Source organism: Musca domestica, unplaced genomic scaffold (assembly GCF_030504385.1).
Source record: "Musca domestica strain aabys unplaced genomic scaffold, Musca_domestica.polishedcontigs.V.1.1 39, whole genome shotgun sequence".
Classification (NCBI taxonomy): Eukaryota; Metazoa; Arthropoda; class Insecta; order Diptera; family Muscidae; genus Musca; species Musca domestica.
Genome location: NW_026712326.1, coordinates 6572284 through 6588957, shown reverse-complemented (window position 1 = coordinate 6588957; position 16674 = coordinate 6572284). Strand labels below are relative to the sequence as shown.

The 16674-nt window shown below is 35.9% G+C and overlaps 1 protein-coding gene across 1 annotated transcript; it reads right to left on the bottom strand.

Moving 5' to 3' along the window:
• Positions 1 to 6769: 6769 nt before the first annotated feature.
• Positions 6770 to 14530, bottom strand: LOC101901779 (Ecdysteroid kinase). The gene is made up of 3 exons (XM_005175275.4): positions 14220 to 14530; positions 9114 to 9971; positions 6770 to 7200 (listed from the first exon to the last, which is right to left on the bottom strand). Exons 1-3 carry the CDS (start codon positions 14440 to 14442, stop codon positions 7013 to 7015), a joined length of 1269 nt encoding a protein of 422 aa, XP_005175332.2. The 5' UTR covers positions 14443 to 14530; the 3' UTR covers positions 6770 to 7012.
• Between the last annotated feature and the right edge of the window lie 2144 nt (positions 14531 to 16674).

Below are 16674 nucleotides of genomic sequence, written 5' to 3'. Positions count from 1 at the left end.
AATGTGCCTCATTGTAGTAACAGAGGTCTTTTTGAATGAAATTCGTATAAGGACATTTGGAGTCATATATAGTCTGTCCCCAATGCATCTGTCTGTCTGTAATAATAACATTTTTTCATATCCCGTACGGAGATGAACAATATCGATCTACGTTTAAATTTTTGTGAACAAATTTAAATCTCGAATTGGGTGTTGGGAATATCCGATTTTGTTCAAACTTGGCTAATTGTAATATTTATATGAGACTGGGGACAATATTATCCCATCTATAGTTCAAAATTGGCACATCGTAATACTTAGATAAGTCATATGTAAGTACCGGAATTGGGCTATATTGGGCCATTCATTGCACATCCTTAATATTAACCTTCATATAACGGATGGGAGCGCTAGGTATTTCCGAGCTCTATAAGATAACTGGTACCAAATGTCATATTACGAATGTGAGGGATTTTAAAACCAATCGGATGAAATATATTTATGGTAGGTATATCAGAACTTTTACCAAATTTTTACACTTTATTCTGGACTGAATTCGTTTGTATGTGCCGAAATCCAATGACTTATTACCCTGACAACAGTGTGGTGTAGAGTGTAATTTTAAGTTAACTTTTTATACCCTCAGCCATATGGCTAGACAGGGTATATATCATTTGATACGGACAAAACGTGCCTAGTCGAAATAACGGTTTTAGACCCTAGGTCTCTTTGGACCAAATCCGTTTCAGAACATCTGGAGTCGATCTAGTTATGTCCGCCCGTCTGTCTGGTTAGTGCGCACGATAACTCTCGAAGGGAGTATTCGATTTGGTCCAAACGTGGTACATCGTAATATTTTTGTCAACCTTAGATCGAGTTCGGAGATGGGCAATATCGGTGCACTCCTTCTAGTACATCCCCAACAAAAGGTCGAAATTTTCAAAAAAATATATTTTTTTGCACAGAAAGAGAAAGGATAATTCGATTTTGCTCCAACTTTGCACATCCAAATATTTGCGTCAGCGCTGGGTCAGCTGCGAAAATGGACAATATCGATCCACTCCATCAAGTAACTCCCACACAAAAAAGTCAACATTTTGAATAATTACAACTCTTATAAAATGTGATGTAAGAGTCCGATTGTCTTCAAAATTCATACAAACCAATAGTTTTATTAACCCAAGATCTGGTGTTAAGATGAAATATATCGGTCCGCTCCTTCTTGTACCTGCCCCACAAAAGGTCGAAATTTTGAATATTCATTAAGCTCGTAAAATGGGAAATTAATCCGATTCCATTTATACTTGGCACATCTGAATATTTCTATCAATACAGGATCTGTTATAAAGGCGGTAGAGATCAGACCATTCCTTCTGGTAACTCCCCAACAAGGGGTCGGAGTTTTGAATAACCAAAACGATCTTAAAATTCAAAATAAGCATCCGGTTCTCTTCAAACTACACACATCACAATATTTTTAGTAACCTTAGGTCTGGTGTAAAGATGGTATAGATCGGACCATTTCTTCTGCTACATCCCCTACATAGGGTTCAAGATTTTTAAAAACAAAAGACTCAAAGATGGTGAAATAATCATCAAACTCTCTTCAAATTTCACACATCCAAATATTTTTGCTAACGCAAGGAGAAGGAGACGTATATGTGCCTAATATGTCACCTTCACAACAGACCTTGCGATAGGAGGAACCATTCTGGTTCCTTACACACAAAGGGACACAACTTCCAATACTTAAAGCTGTTATAACAAGTCGGCGATTCTTTACAACTTGCTATAGCTAAATATTCCACTTTACCAGAAATCTCATGTGAATATGAGATTTATCGAAATTTATGATTTCGAATAAAATTGGATATAAATGTTCGATTTCCTTCAAATATTGCACATACCAGTATTTATACCCTACATCACAAGGTGGTCAGGGTATTATATCTTTGTTCATTTGTTTGTAACAGGCAAAAGGAAACGAGATAGACCCATAGTTCCTTTTGATGATCTGCATAGAATAACTTTCTGAGTTGATTTATGCATGTCAGTCCGTCCGTCCGTCCGTCCGTCTGTCCATGTATTCTTGTGAACAAAATGCAGGTCCCATTTATTATCCGATTGAGACGAAATTTTCCAAACAACATTTGTTTGGCCAAGGACGAACCCTATTGAAATTGGAGGTAATCGGTAAAGATTTAGATATAGCTCCCATATATATCTTCGTCCGATTTGCCTTTTATTGTCAACATTTTGAATAATCATAACTCAAGGCTGGGGGTATAACTCTGTCGGCCAAACCGACTGATACCACTTTACTTGTTTATTGTTAATTTAACACGTTCCCAAACCAAACCAAAATCTCCCTTTATACTTCTTTTTAATTGGGAGGCTCTGAACGACCTTGCTGCCTCTATTTAGGCTACTTTGTGAGGTAAACATTGAAATCGCGGATAATCTTTTGTGTTGCTCAGTGTAATCAAAACTTCAATTCAAAATTTTGTTTCAAACATTTTCTCAATTAGTCAATCATCGTTTTCAATTTTTTTATTTATAAGCCTGACCATTTTGCAACAACAAAATATGGACATAAATATTTATACACGTATTTTGAATATTTATGTATTTTAAATCAAAATAATGTTATGGAATCTCAAACAGAAACGTCATTAGGCAGGCAGCAAAAAATTAACGCCGGCATAAGTGAATTCTCGGTGAATCCCATAACAAGTTTTCTGTTCACAATTATATATTTACATAAAAAACATATTTACATGCCTTCAAACACAAAAACATACGTAAGCATATTCATACAAATTTCATACTCACGTGATATGTAAGTCTGTCTGTCTGCCACTCATCGACACATTCTGTCGGTATGTACAAATTTCCATAACGAATATCTGTTAGAAGAAAAAAAAACTACTATCGTTTACAAATTTTCATAGAATTCATAGCTCAGATATTCGTTCCAATGAATTTTATTTATTTTTGTCAAGTCATTATTCATTTGCAAATTATGGCCAATGAAATCCATAAAAAATTGCTACATGTCACAGTGCTGGCAGTCACGGTGCGTACACAGATAGCTCTGGTCATGTGTTTTGTTGTTGCTTTTTTCAGTTGATTAGAAAATGTATTCAATTGTTTTTTGTGACGTTTAATCAATTTAAATTTCAGCACTTGTCATAAAACCTAACACATAGAGAGATCAAACTACATTTAAGGGGTGTGTCGCCTATCGGAAATAGTTCGTAGGAAACTATAAATTGCCAATAAGACATCTTTAATAGATTATATTATAGAAGTCTGAGGAGGTTGCAAATAATTTGGAGGTGACAGATTATCTGGTTGACAAAATTAAGCTACAATCAACAAGTAGTGTTCCATTTGATGAGACGAATAGGGGCCTCATTCAATATTTAGCTATAAATATATATATTATATATTTAGAGAAGATTATCGACATTTTAAGTTGATTTTTTTCGATCAAATTCTTGTTTCAAAATCATTAAATCCCCTAAATTCATAAAAAATAATATAATTCAATAGTGCCCTCTTCTGCCCATACTTATCATTTAGTATCTTTTGTTTAAAACAGGCGACACATAATGTTATCGTATCGACCAAAGTATTAATACTAACTTGTCGCTAACTGCCAGTATTGTATTTTCCATTAATATCAAATTAATGAATGGCGCAAAAGAAAACAATTGAATATACATACATTCAACATACATTCAACTTTTCAATTTTTTCTCAAGGATATATAATATATAAAATATATATACAACTAGCAAGTGCTCGCTACTTCGTCAGCGAAAAATCAATCTTAAAGTGTTATATTAACTCCAACAGTTCGTATTAGGATTTTTGTGCCCTTCACCAAACATAGTGTGGAGGGTGTATTAAGTTCGTCATTCCGTTTGTAACTCATCGAAATAATCATTTTAGACCCAACAAAGTATATATATTCTTGATCAGCGTAAAATTCTAAGTCGATTTAGCCATGTCCGTCTGTTGTAATAACGCTACAGTCTAAACGAATTAAGATAGGAAGCTAAAATTTTGTACAGATCCCTCTTTTGTCTGCAGGCAGGTCAAGTTCGAAGATGGGCTATATCGGTCCACGATATCGAATAGCCCCCCATATTACGGTACCCCCCGATATTCGGTATTTTGAAGATTTTAGCCACATTTTCTAATGGAATGGTCTGAAAATCCACACAGTTCCTTGTGGGTACTTTATACCTCGGAAGAGAATTATCTATATAGGTCCACGATATCGTATAGCCCCCATATAACGGTAACCCCGATATTCGGTATTTTGATGATTTTAACCACATTTTTTTAACGGAATTGTCTGATAATCCAACAAGGAGTTCCTTGTGGGAAAATTATCCCTTGGAAGATAATTTTCTATATAAGTCCACGATATCATATAGCCCCCATATAACGGTACCCCCGATATTCGGTATTTTGATGATTTTAGCCACATTTTTCAACGGAATCGTTTGATAATCCACACAAGGAGTTCCTTGTGGGTAAATTATCCCTTGGAAGAGAATTATCGATATAGGTCCACGATATCGTATAGCCCCTATATAACGGTACCCCCAATATTCGGTATATTGATGGTTTCAGTCACATTTTTCAATGGATTTGACTGAAGTACTTTATCCCTTGGAAGAGAATTATCTATATAGGTCTACGATATCGTTAGCCCCCTATATAACGGTACCCCCGATATTCGGTATTTTGATGATTTTAGTTACATTTTTAAACGGAATTGTCTGAAATTGTACACAAGAGGTTCTTTGTGAGCAGTTTACTCCCTGACATATATAGGTTAACGATATCGGATATCCTCCATATAACGGTACCCCCTGATATTCGGTGTATTGATGATTTTTGCCATATTTTCCTATGGTATTGTACGAAAATCCACACAAGGAGTTCTTTGTGAGCACTCCTGAAAGGTAATTGTCTATATAAGTCCACAAGATCGTATATCCTCCCATACATCCCATCCTTCCGATATTAGATATTTTAAAGATTTTAACAGAGTTTTTAATGGATTTTATTTTTTGAAAATTTTCTAATTCGTTCCAAATGGTGGAGGGTATTCAAAGTTCGGCCCGGCCGAACTTACTGCTTTTTTACTTGTTAAGTACTCAAAATGCACAATTTGATAATTTTTATACCCTCTACCATACATAGTATGGAGGGTATATTAAGTGCATCATTCCATTTGTAACTCATCAAAATAATAATGATCAGCGTAAAATTCTAAGATGATTTAGTCATGTCCGTCCTTCCGTCCGTCCGTCCGTCTGTTGTAATCACGCTAGAGTCAAAACGAATTAAGATATGAAGCTAACATTTTGCACAGATTTGTCTTTTGTCTGCAGGCAGGTCAAGTTCGGTCAGCTATATCGTATAGCCCCCATATAACGGTACGCCCCCGATATTCGATATTTTTATTATTTTAGCCACATTTTTCAATGGAATTGTCTGAAATTATACACAAGGAGTCCCTTGTACTTCACCCCCTGAGAGAGAATTTTCTATATAAGTCCACGATATCGTATAGCCCCCATATAACGGTACCCCCCGATATTCAGTATTTTGATGATTTTACCCACTTTTTTCAATGGAATTGTCTGAAAATCCACACAAGGAGTTCCTTGTGGGTACTTTATACCTCGGAAGAGAATTATCCATGTAAGTCCACGATATCGTATAACCCCTTACAACAGTACCCCCGATGTTCGGTATTTCGATTAATGTAGCCACATTTTTCAATAAAGTTGTCTGAAAATCCACAAAAGGATTTCCTTCTGAGTACTTCATTCCCTGGAAGTTTATTGTCTATATAGGTCCATGACATCGTTTATTCACCATTACAACGGTACCCCCCTATATTCAGTATTTTGATGATTTTAGCAACATTTCTCATGCAGGCCCACGTCTTCGTATAGCCATATTATGGGATACCTATAGCTATGGTACATCCCAATATTCGGTATTTTGATAATTTTAGCGACATTATTCAACGGAGTTGTTTCAAATTTCGTATTTAGAGTTTGGAACTACAGTCTATGACAGAAGATTCTCTATGCAGGTCCAGGCCTTCGTACAAGCCCCATATATCAGTACCTGCATATATTTGGTATTTTCATGATTTTAGCTACATTATTCACGAATAACGGCTATATATTGGGTATTTCTAAGATTTTAACAGAATTTTTGGCGAATTTTTTGAAAATTTTTAAATTCGCTCCAAATGGTGGATGGTATTCAAAGTTCTGCCCGGCCGAACTTACTGCCTTCTTACTTGTTTATTTTAAACCTATCAGTAATATGAAAGCAGTTTGTCTATATTATCTTTTTATGGGAATATCCCATACACCTCCCAATGTTTTCCTGTGAACCCATTCAATTTGATGCTTGATCTTTGAAAAAAAACATTTGTCTATTAATTTCATTCATTTATAGCATGGTGGTGGTGAGCTAGAATTATCATATTCATTCTCGCTCAACATTAATTTCTAAATAAAAATATGCATCTCTAAAAAATTATTAACAATTCCAAAGGAAATTCAAATTAATTGTTAGTAAACTAATAACAATTTAAATAAATTATGGACCAAACAATTGTATTCTTTAACAAAATATTCACAATCCACTTAAAACTGCCAAACAAACAATCCGACAAAGGCGAAATATAAACACATATTTTATATTCATTACATCAAACATTCATATATTTTTATTATCCAATAGCTTTGGAATGCTTCACAATAATTAATATAAATATGCATACATGTATGTATGTACAAGAAAATTGGGAGGGGGTAACAATTGATACTCATTTTCTGCAAAACATTAGATTAGAATGTATGCACATCTTACAAAAAAAGAACACAAATAACAACTAAAATAAAAATTATTAAAATAATTTATATTTATTATCTGCTTTATAATGGAAACACTCAATACTGACACGCTGCCATTGCGCAAAAAAATCTTAAAAGGCACCGCGATTATATAGCCAGGGCAATAACATTTCACAGTGTTTACGATACCGAGATCCAGAATACATTTGCATTTTGAATTTTATGCCAGCATCGGATTCAGCGAAAAAGCTATCGGCCGGAATGTCTTCAGTGGGATCCAAGAGAACAGCAGCCATGACTCCGGACATGGTGGCATAGCCTGAAAGGAAATTAAGATAATAACAAATTAATTACGATTAAAAGGGATGAAGTGGAAAAATGTGTCCATCGTGGTTCTGAGAAGACCATCGGAGAGGTTTTTGGTTGAGAAGGACCTGAGAGATAATGTATGGTGCAGAAATCCAAGGTTTTTAATAGAACGAGGATATTTCAAATATCTTCTATAGACCAACATTTCTTTTCATCGAAGACCATTCCTAGAACACAAATAAAACCTTTCATAGAAAACCAATTGACATTTTCGAAAAAGGTCCAATAGATTTCTCAAAGAAGACTAATATAAGACCAATAGGCCTTCTTCTGGAAGACCAATAATTATTCTCACCAATAAGAAGACCAATAAGTCTTCTTCTCACAGAAGTCTTATTTGTCTTCTCATAGGAGAACAATAGGTCTTCTCATATAGGAGAATCGATGTGTCAATTATGGAATCAATGAATCTTCTCATAGATGTCGACTCAATAGGTCTTTCGGTGGAAGACCATTTGCTATTCTAATACATCTCCGATAGGTCTTTTCATACAAGACTAATATACTCTCTTATAGAAGATCTCCTTATAGGAGGCCAGTATTTTGTCATATAGAGTACAAATATTTCCTCTTATGGAAGATAGAAGTCCTTTTTATACCCTCCACCTTGGAAAGGAGGGTATATTAACTTTGTCATTCCGTTGTAACAATCTTAAATATTCGTCGCAGACCCCATAAAGATTTAACGATGTCCGTCTGTCTTTCCGTCTGCCTGTCTGTCTTTTGAAATCAGGATATAGCCCACAATAATTTACGTAGAGCGCCAAAATTTAGCAGAGCCATTTGTATTGTGTCTAGGATGGTTGGTATTGAAAATATATCGGCTCACGTTTTGGGATCCTAGTCCCTATATAATGGTACCTCCCGATATTCGGTATTTTGATGATTTATGCCACATTTTTTCTCGGATTTGTCTGAAAATTGTTATTTGTAGGTCATAACGAGTGCCAGTTCGTGTGGCAAAGCATTCCATGTATAGATCCACGTTTTGGTATAGCCCCTATATAAAGGTACCTGCCATAATTCGATATTTTGATTATTTTTGCCAAATTTTTTCATGGATTTGTCTAAAAATTGGTATTTGTTGGTCATTAAGGGTTCCAGCTCCGGTGGCGTAACATTGCATGTACGGGTCCACGATTTGGTATAGCCCCCATATAACGGTACCTCCCGATATTCCGTATTTTGATGATTTTTGACACACTTTTTCACGAACTTTTCTGAAAATTGGTAGTTGTAGGTCATAATGGGTCCCAGTTCGTGTGGCGAATCATTGTAATTATAGGTCCAGGTTTTGGTGTAGCCCCCATATAACGGTTTTTGCCATATTTCTTCGCGGATTTGTCTAGAAATTGGTATTTGTTGGTCTTAATGGATTCTAGCTCTTTTGGCGAAACACTGTATATATAGGTCCACGTTTTTGTATAGCCCCATATAGCCGTATTTCCCGATATTCGGTATTTTGATGATTTTTGGCACATTTTCCCATGAATAAGACTAAAAGTTGGTATATGTTGGTCATAATGGGCTCTAATGTTTCCTTTACCCTAAGGTGGAGGGTATTAAAAGTTTGGCCCGGCCGAACTTAATGTTTTTTTACTTGTTAAATATCTCCGTTAGGCAAATTCCAGACCAATAGAATTTTTAAGACTTATCATTGATTAATAAGGTCTGCTCATAAATTCATAGACCTTTTCATAGAAGAATAATATATTTTCTCATCAAAGAAGAAGATCTTCTCAAAGGAGACCAATATGTTGTCGTATGAAGGACAAATATTTTCCCTCATGAGGGAAATGAAATGAAATCACATTTTACAAATACTTCGATTCACTTCAATACTCCTCACTTTCCACAACTTACCCCACATTCCGTATTTATACAGCAGGATGTGCAAATCCTTCAGACTTATTATTTTCTTGGAATAATTCAATAGCTTCAAATATTCCACCAGACGATCGTGATAGTATTTCACAAAATAATCAAACTGTTTTGTCTTCAATTCATATTTCGTGGAGGATATCAAAAAGTAGTATAAATCTTGAGCCGGTGTACCATATCTGGGTGTTTGAAAATCTACCAAATAAGTTTCTTTGATTTTGCCAAAGGCATCGTGTTGGAACATGACATTATTTGCCCAACAATCACCGTGATTTAGGACACAGAAATCACGTTTCTCTTCTTCGGCCAGACGGAGGAACTCTTCCATAAACTTATCTTTGGCAGCAATCATTGCACCGAGATATTCGTCAATGCCCTCATATGACTTGGCACACTCAATGAATATGGACCACAAACCCTCGAACATGGAGCGCATCATTTCGCGGGCAGATTCTTTGAGGAAACCCATACACAGTTCGGGTTTATACGGACCCTTGTTGGCAACACGTACCGCACTGGCAGCATGCCATTGGGCCAATTTATTGAGCACCGCCTTTGTGTGTTCCATATCTAAGCCCTCCAGACGATTTTCATTTTTAAATCCTCTCGGACTTAAATCTTCCAATAGAATGTAGGGACTCTGAACATCCAAACTATAGGATTTGGCACCAAATGTCACCTCGAGACCAACTTCGCGATACATTTGCTCAAATTCGGGAATCACTTCACGATAGATTTCCGATTCGGTTACGAACACATCGTGAATTTGCATCATTTGACGGAAGATTTCACTGTCATGGGCGGTTTTCATCATAAAGGATATGTTTTTCGATGAACCATCTGAAAAGAGAGGAAATAAAGATATTAAAAATAATCATACCAAATTGAAAAACAGGGTTAATAAAGTTTAGGTTGAAAATTCCCAATTCAATAACTTTTGACAAAAGTGGTTATAGCAGTCGGGAATAATAAAAAAATATGGCAGGTCGTGGTCTTAAAATTAGAGATAGATCAGGCAGATTTCCGCACAAAGATCAGACAGATTTCCGATGGAACCGTAATATGTGCGCTGTAGAAAAACGTGGGCCTAGATATTCAATGTTCTGCCGCCGGAGGTAGAATCCATTACGAACTACAAATACCTCGAACAATGTTGTTAAAACCATCAAAATGCCAAATATCGGGAGGTACCGTTATATGGGGACTATACGAAAACGTGGACCCATATATACAATGTTCCTCCACCAGAGCTTAAACCCATAATTAACTACAAATACCAATTTTTAGACAAATCCGTGGAAGAATGTGGTTAAAACCGAATCCGAATATCGGGAGGTACCGTTATATGGGAGATATACGAAAACGTGGACCTATATGTACAATGTTCTTCCACTAGAGCTAGAACCCATAACGAACTACAAATATCAATTTTTAGACAAATTGGGGGAAATATGTGGCTAAAACTATCAACATACCGAATATCGGGAGGTACCGTTATATGGAGCTTTACCAAAACGTTAACCGATGTGTCCCTTTTTCAATACCAACCATCCTAGACACAATACAAGTTGTTCTGCCAAATTCTGGTTTACGTCAAACAATATGGGCTGTATCGTGATTTCAACAGACAGACGGACGGACAGACAGATAGACGGACATCGTTAAATCAATTTAAAATTTTGTGCTGATCATATATATATATATATATATATATATATATATATATATATATATATATATATACTTTATGAGGTCTACGACGAATATTTAGGAATGTTACAAACGGAATGACAAAGTTAATATACCCTCTTTTTTAAGGTTGAACCCTTTGTGGGTAAGGTACCAGAAAGGGTGAACCGATATATTCCATCTTAACGCCAGATCTTGTGTTAGTGGAAATATTGGAATGTGTGAAGCTAAGAATAAATCGGATGCTTATTTCGGATTTTATGGGAGTTGGGGTTCTTCCAAATTTTGGCCAGGTGCGGGTGAGGTACCAGAATGAGTGGTCCTATATATTCCATCAACACACCAGATATTGTTTTTGTTGAAATATTGGGATATGTGGAATTTGATGACAATCGGATGCTTTTTCGCATTTTACGAGAGATATAATTTTTCAAAATGTTGACCCTTTGCAAGGAGTGAACCGATGTTGTCCATTTTCGTATTTGACTTGGAACTGAGAAAAATGTGAAATGTTAAAATTTTGACATTTTGTGGTGAAGTGGGCTGATATTGTTTTTTCTGAACTGGATCTCAGTTCTACAGTAATGCATATTAAGGTGTACCATGTTTGGGTCAAATCGGATACACTCTTCGACAGTTATTGTATAGTTATATACACCAGCCAGCCAGACGGACGGACATCCCTAGATCGACTCCAAATGTCCTGAAACGGATTTCTTCCAAAGGGCCCCGGCTCGACCTTGAGGATGTTTCCTCTCGTTTTTGACAAACCTATATTTTATTTGTTGGCATGAGTATTTTCTCAATCAAATCCTTGAAGACCATTTTAACCGATCTATAACAACAAAGCATATTATCAATTTATTGCTTTTGTTCACAAATCACAGTCCATAGCTACATCAAACCCAGTTTCCAACTAAACACACGTACACATAAAATCCGCAAACAAAATAATTTATTCTACTCAATTTTATTCCTAGATTAAACTCCAGCCCTGTTTGCTCTATTTCGACACACACTCTTATTTCTTAAACTCCCTATGGCGAGTATGTTTCAATAGCGAGTAAAAATGAGCAATTCTGAGCTCTGAGTCCCACATCAGTTGAAAATGAATGCCCAAATGTCTTTGTAAGAAAAATAAGAAATCGATTGTCTGACGAGTTTGTAAATGCATCATTTATTTATTAAATTATAATTTTTGAAATTTTAGGGCACATTTTAATTTAGCTGCCACATCAAGGCCTGCACTCATTGTGTGGGATTCTATCACCTAGAAGTCGTTTTGAAATCATATTTTTTAAGCTTTGGTTGATTATGTTTTATTGTTTCTTGTTATCGTCGAACTTTTATACCCTCCACCTTGAAAGGAAGGGTATATTAACTTCGTCATTCCTTTTGTAACATTCCTAAATATTTGTCGTAGACCCGTACAAGCGTACAATAGCATTTTGGTGAGAATTTTCCAGAAAAAAAGTTATTCCTGATGGAATTTAAGCGTGATAGTGTTATTTCTTTATATTTGGCTGGAAAACCACAAGTGGCTATCGTTAGAGCACTCCAGCATTTAAATGTGAATAAAGCATTTGTGTCTCGTGCCATCGTTCGTTACCGTGATACTGGTAGCGTAGCCCGACGTCAAGGATGTGGACGGAAGAAAACAGCAATATCAGCCGAAATGGTTCGAAAAGTAAAGAAGCCACTTGATCGAAACCCGCGTCGCAGTGGCCGAAAAATGGCTAATGAGCTGAACATATCGCAATATTCCATTCGGCAAATATTGAAAAATGAGCTCGGGATAAAGCCATTGAAATTCCAAAAAGTGCAAGAACTTACACCACAACAGAAAGGAAATACACTCAAAAGAGCTAAAGAGTTGCTTCGCTTGGTCGAATTTGGTTTTCTCCCATGAGAAAACATTCGTTGTCCAGCATTTTGTAAACAAACAAAATGATCGTGTTTACTTGCCAAAGAGGTCAGCTGAAAATGTGAACCTTCGGTTGGCCACAAGAACTCAAGCGCCGGCCATGGTGATGGAGTGGGCCGCCATAACAGCCAATGGTCGCTCTCCGCTCGTATTAATCGACCGTGGCATCAGAATAAGTGCCGAATATTATCGCGAAAATATTCTGGAAGTGTATTAAAGCCTTGCGCCACCCAAGGATGGTTACAAAATGAGGTTCCTCTCTTCATTTCCAACGCACAATGGCCACCAAAAGCTCCGGATACCAATCCGTTGGACTATTGTGTCTGGCATATTTTGGAAAGCAAGATTGGCACTAAAAAATATCAAAGTGTCACAGACCTCAAGCAAACGCTTTGCCAGGAATGGGCCAAAATACCACAGAGTAACATATGGGCAGCGTGTGACGCTTTCATTGTCCGTTTAAAGGCCATAATTCGTGCCAAAGGTGACCAATTCGAACCAATCTAAATTTATTCTAAAGTTTGATGCTATTCCGACATATTTTGCTTTCATTCAATAAAGTTAAAAAAAAATTACAAATTTTGGAGTTTGACTTTGTTGTAGTTTTTTATCACACCTTGTATGTCCACGTTTTTGTATGACTCCCGTATAAAGGTATCTCCCGATATTCGGTGTTTTGATGATTTTTGCCACATTTTTTTACGGATTTGTCTAAAAATTGGTATTTGTAGTTCGAAATGGGTTTTAGCTCCGGTGGCAGAACATTGAATATTTATGTCCACGTTTACCTATAGCAGACATATAACGATACCCACCAATATTTGGTATTATCCAAAAGGTCTTACTGGTATTATTAGTTTATAGTGAAATACATTTGAATTCAGATAATTTAAGAATGTTTTCTTTATCCAAAGGTGAAGGGTATTAAAAGTTTGGTCCGGCCGAACTTAATGGTTTTTACTTGTGTTCTTTGAATTTTCCCAATCCTAATCTACAATAAACACCAACAAATTGTCTCCAACTTGCACTATGTACGAGATAAACAAATCGAAATAAATTTACTAACGTTGGGCTATGTTTCGATAATAATTAACAATAGTCATGGCGATGTGATAACAATTTGAAATTAGCGGTATTAGGTTGTATCGAAAAAAAAAAATGTTTTTAAAAAGAGATGTGGCATTACTCAGCAAAATTTCGAGAGCGAGTAAAAAGCAAAAGAGGTCTTTACCAAGTAATGGCAACATTTATTTTAACTATTCACGCACGTTTCGTATTTTCTTTTATTTTCAAACATCTTTAATTTGGTCTATTTTTTCTTTTGAAAAATATGTGTGTACCATGAATATAAGAATATCAAAAATTTCCCACTTCCTTTGTTTTTTTTCTAATATTTTTAATCATTTTTTATTGAACCCCAACCCAATATTTTGTAATAAGAGATTTAGAATTTTTCCAAATGACCTAATTCTCACCCTTCAATTCCACATCGGCGTTCAAACGCAACATTACAGTGGCATAATTTTCTCCAGCTCCCAAGGCAGGTATTGCCTTGAAATCTTTGATTTGTTTAAACTCCGGACATACTTCACGAAAAACTGTTTCAAAGGCGGACGGTTCTATCCACGATGGCAACGGCGGCGGAGTTGGGGCGACTGGCGCTTGAGATTGATGATCACTTTGTTCTTGATTACTCATTGGATCAATTAAATAGTGCCAGGCAAATAGCGAAACTACGCAGCAAACGTATTTAATGAATGTTCAGCGGAAACTAAAATTTGTTGCAACGATAAAAATAAAGATAGACTGAGCGAGAGAGAGAGCTTTCATAAGTTCTATCGAAAGTTTGTTGTAATCAGAGAAATAATAACATTTTACTGCATGGGAGAAAACAGCTCTCTTCGACTATAAAATATGCCCTCATCTAGAAATGAGTGAACGCCACACATTTCCCGCCACTGATTTTGAAAAACTTACAGAAAATGTGTAACTTATAATTTCGGAATTTCTTAGTAGAACACATCTCTTCCATTGTCAATGAATATTTGTTCATAAGAGGAGTCTAAATCGTCCGTTAAAAATTCTCTTAATATTTAAAAAATGCCGAATGTAGTTGTTATATTAGGGTCTATACGTCGACATGGACCTACATAGGTAGCGTTTGTCATAAGCCATTGCAATATTCAAATGCGAAACTTAAAAAAAATCGGTAACAATGTAGCTAAAATCATCAAAACATCGAATATCGGGAGGTACCGTTATATGGGAGCTATACGAAGACGTGGACAGGCACAGACAATTTTCTGGTATAGGCTGTAGTATCCATTACGAACTTCAAATACCAAATTTGAAACAATTCCGTTGAATAATGTCGCAATAATCATCAAAATACCGAATATCGGGAGGTACCGATATATGGGAGCTTTACGAAGACGTGGACCGGCACAGACAATTTTCTGGCATAGGCTGTAGTATCCATTCCGAACATAAAATACCAAATTTGAAAAAAATCTGGTGAATAATGTCGCTAAAATCATTAAAATATAAAATATCGGCGGGGTACCGTTATATGGGGGTTATACGAAGACGTGGATCTACATGGCCCATTTTCAATACCAAAAGTCATGCAGACATAGCATACATTTGAGTAAAATTTTATCAATCTACTTCAATTCGTTCGGAAGCTAGAGTGACGGACATCGCTAAATCGACATAGAATTTTATGCTGATCAAGAATATATATATTTTGTGGGGTCTAAAATGTATATTAGTACAAATTTCGTAAACTATCTTTATATTTCAATTCTACACTCTACCAGTAATGTGTGATTTGCAATTTCAGGATTCCAGCTCCATCCAAATTGTACTAAATTTAGTACTTTTCGTATACATCAGTACATACTTCCCTTCGAAATTTCGGCTCAAACCGTTCACAAGATAATAAATAGTACCAAATGTAGTACAATTTAGTACCTTTCGTACCGTTCTAGAATGAATTTCCAAAAACCTAGCCTTATCTGACACTTTCTTTCTTAGATCGAGTTCGGAGACGGGCAATATCGGTTCACTTCTTCCTATCGGTTCTGGTACGTCCCCCCCAAAAGGTCAAAAATTTTGAATATCCATGAAGATTCGAAAAACGGAATTAACATCTGAATCCATTCCCACTCCGAACATCTCATTATTTTTATCGATACAAGATCTTTTATAAAGATGGTAGAGATCAGACCATTCCTTCTGGTACTTCCCGCCACAAAGGGTCAAATTTTTAAATAACCAAAACGATCAGCATCCGGTTCTCTCCATATTTCACATTTCCCATTATTTCCGCTAACCCAAGATCTGCTGAGAAGATGCGATCTCAATATTTCTATCAACACAACGGATAATTTCTTCTGGTACCTCCCCCAGATAAGGTACAAGATTTTAATAAACAAAACGGTCAATGAAAGCGAAGGAGGCATTCAATTCTCTCAAATTTCACACACACACACACATACACACATTTTTGCTAACATAAGATCTTTTATGAAGATGATATATATCTGGGAAACGCTTCTGGTACCTCACACACAAAGGGTTACAATTTACAATACTTTTATCTGTCATAAATTGCAAAACAAGTCAGCGATTTTTTACAACTTGCTATATCTAAATATTTCTTTCGACCAGATACCTGAGATGAATATGGAATTTATATAAAATGGGATATAAATGTTCGATTTTGTAATTGTAATTGGCCAATATTTATATCATATCTATATCATATTTATTTATTTAGGTCCGATACGAAATGGACAAAATCGATCCATTCCTTCAGAGTCTACTCCATACAGCGTTAACAATTTGAATAATCATAACGGAAGTCAAAATATATTTAAGTAACCGAACATTGGCTGATGGTACACATGTGTCGGCAAAATTGTCTGA

What these genes read in the sequence shown, in the direction of transcription:
- LOC101901779 (XM_005175275.4), bottom strand. Translation starts at nt 14,442, where the DNA reads ATGAGTAATCAAGAACAAAGTGATCATCAATCTCAAGCGCCAGTCGCC. An exon ending in CGCCGATGTGGAATTGAAGG is followed by an intron (nt 9,972 to 14,219) that starts GTGAGAATTAGG and finishes CTCTCTTTTCAG; the next exon opens with ATGGTTCATCGAAAAACATA. An exon ending in GTATAAATACGGAATGTGGG is followed by an intron (nt 7,201 to 9,113) that starts GTAAGTTGTGGA and finishes ATTTCCTTTCAG; the next exon opens with GCTATGCCACCATGTCCGGA.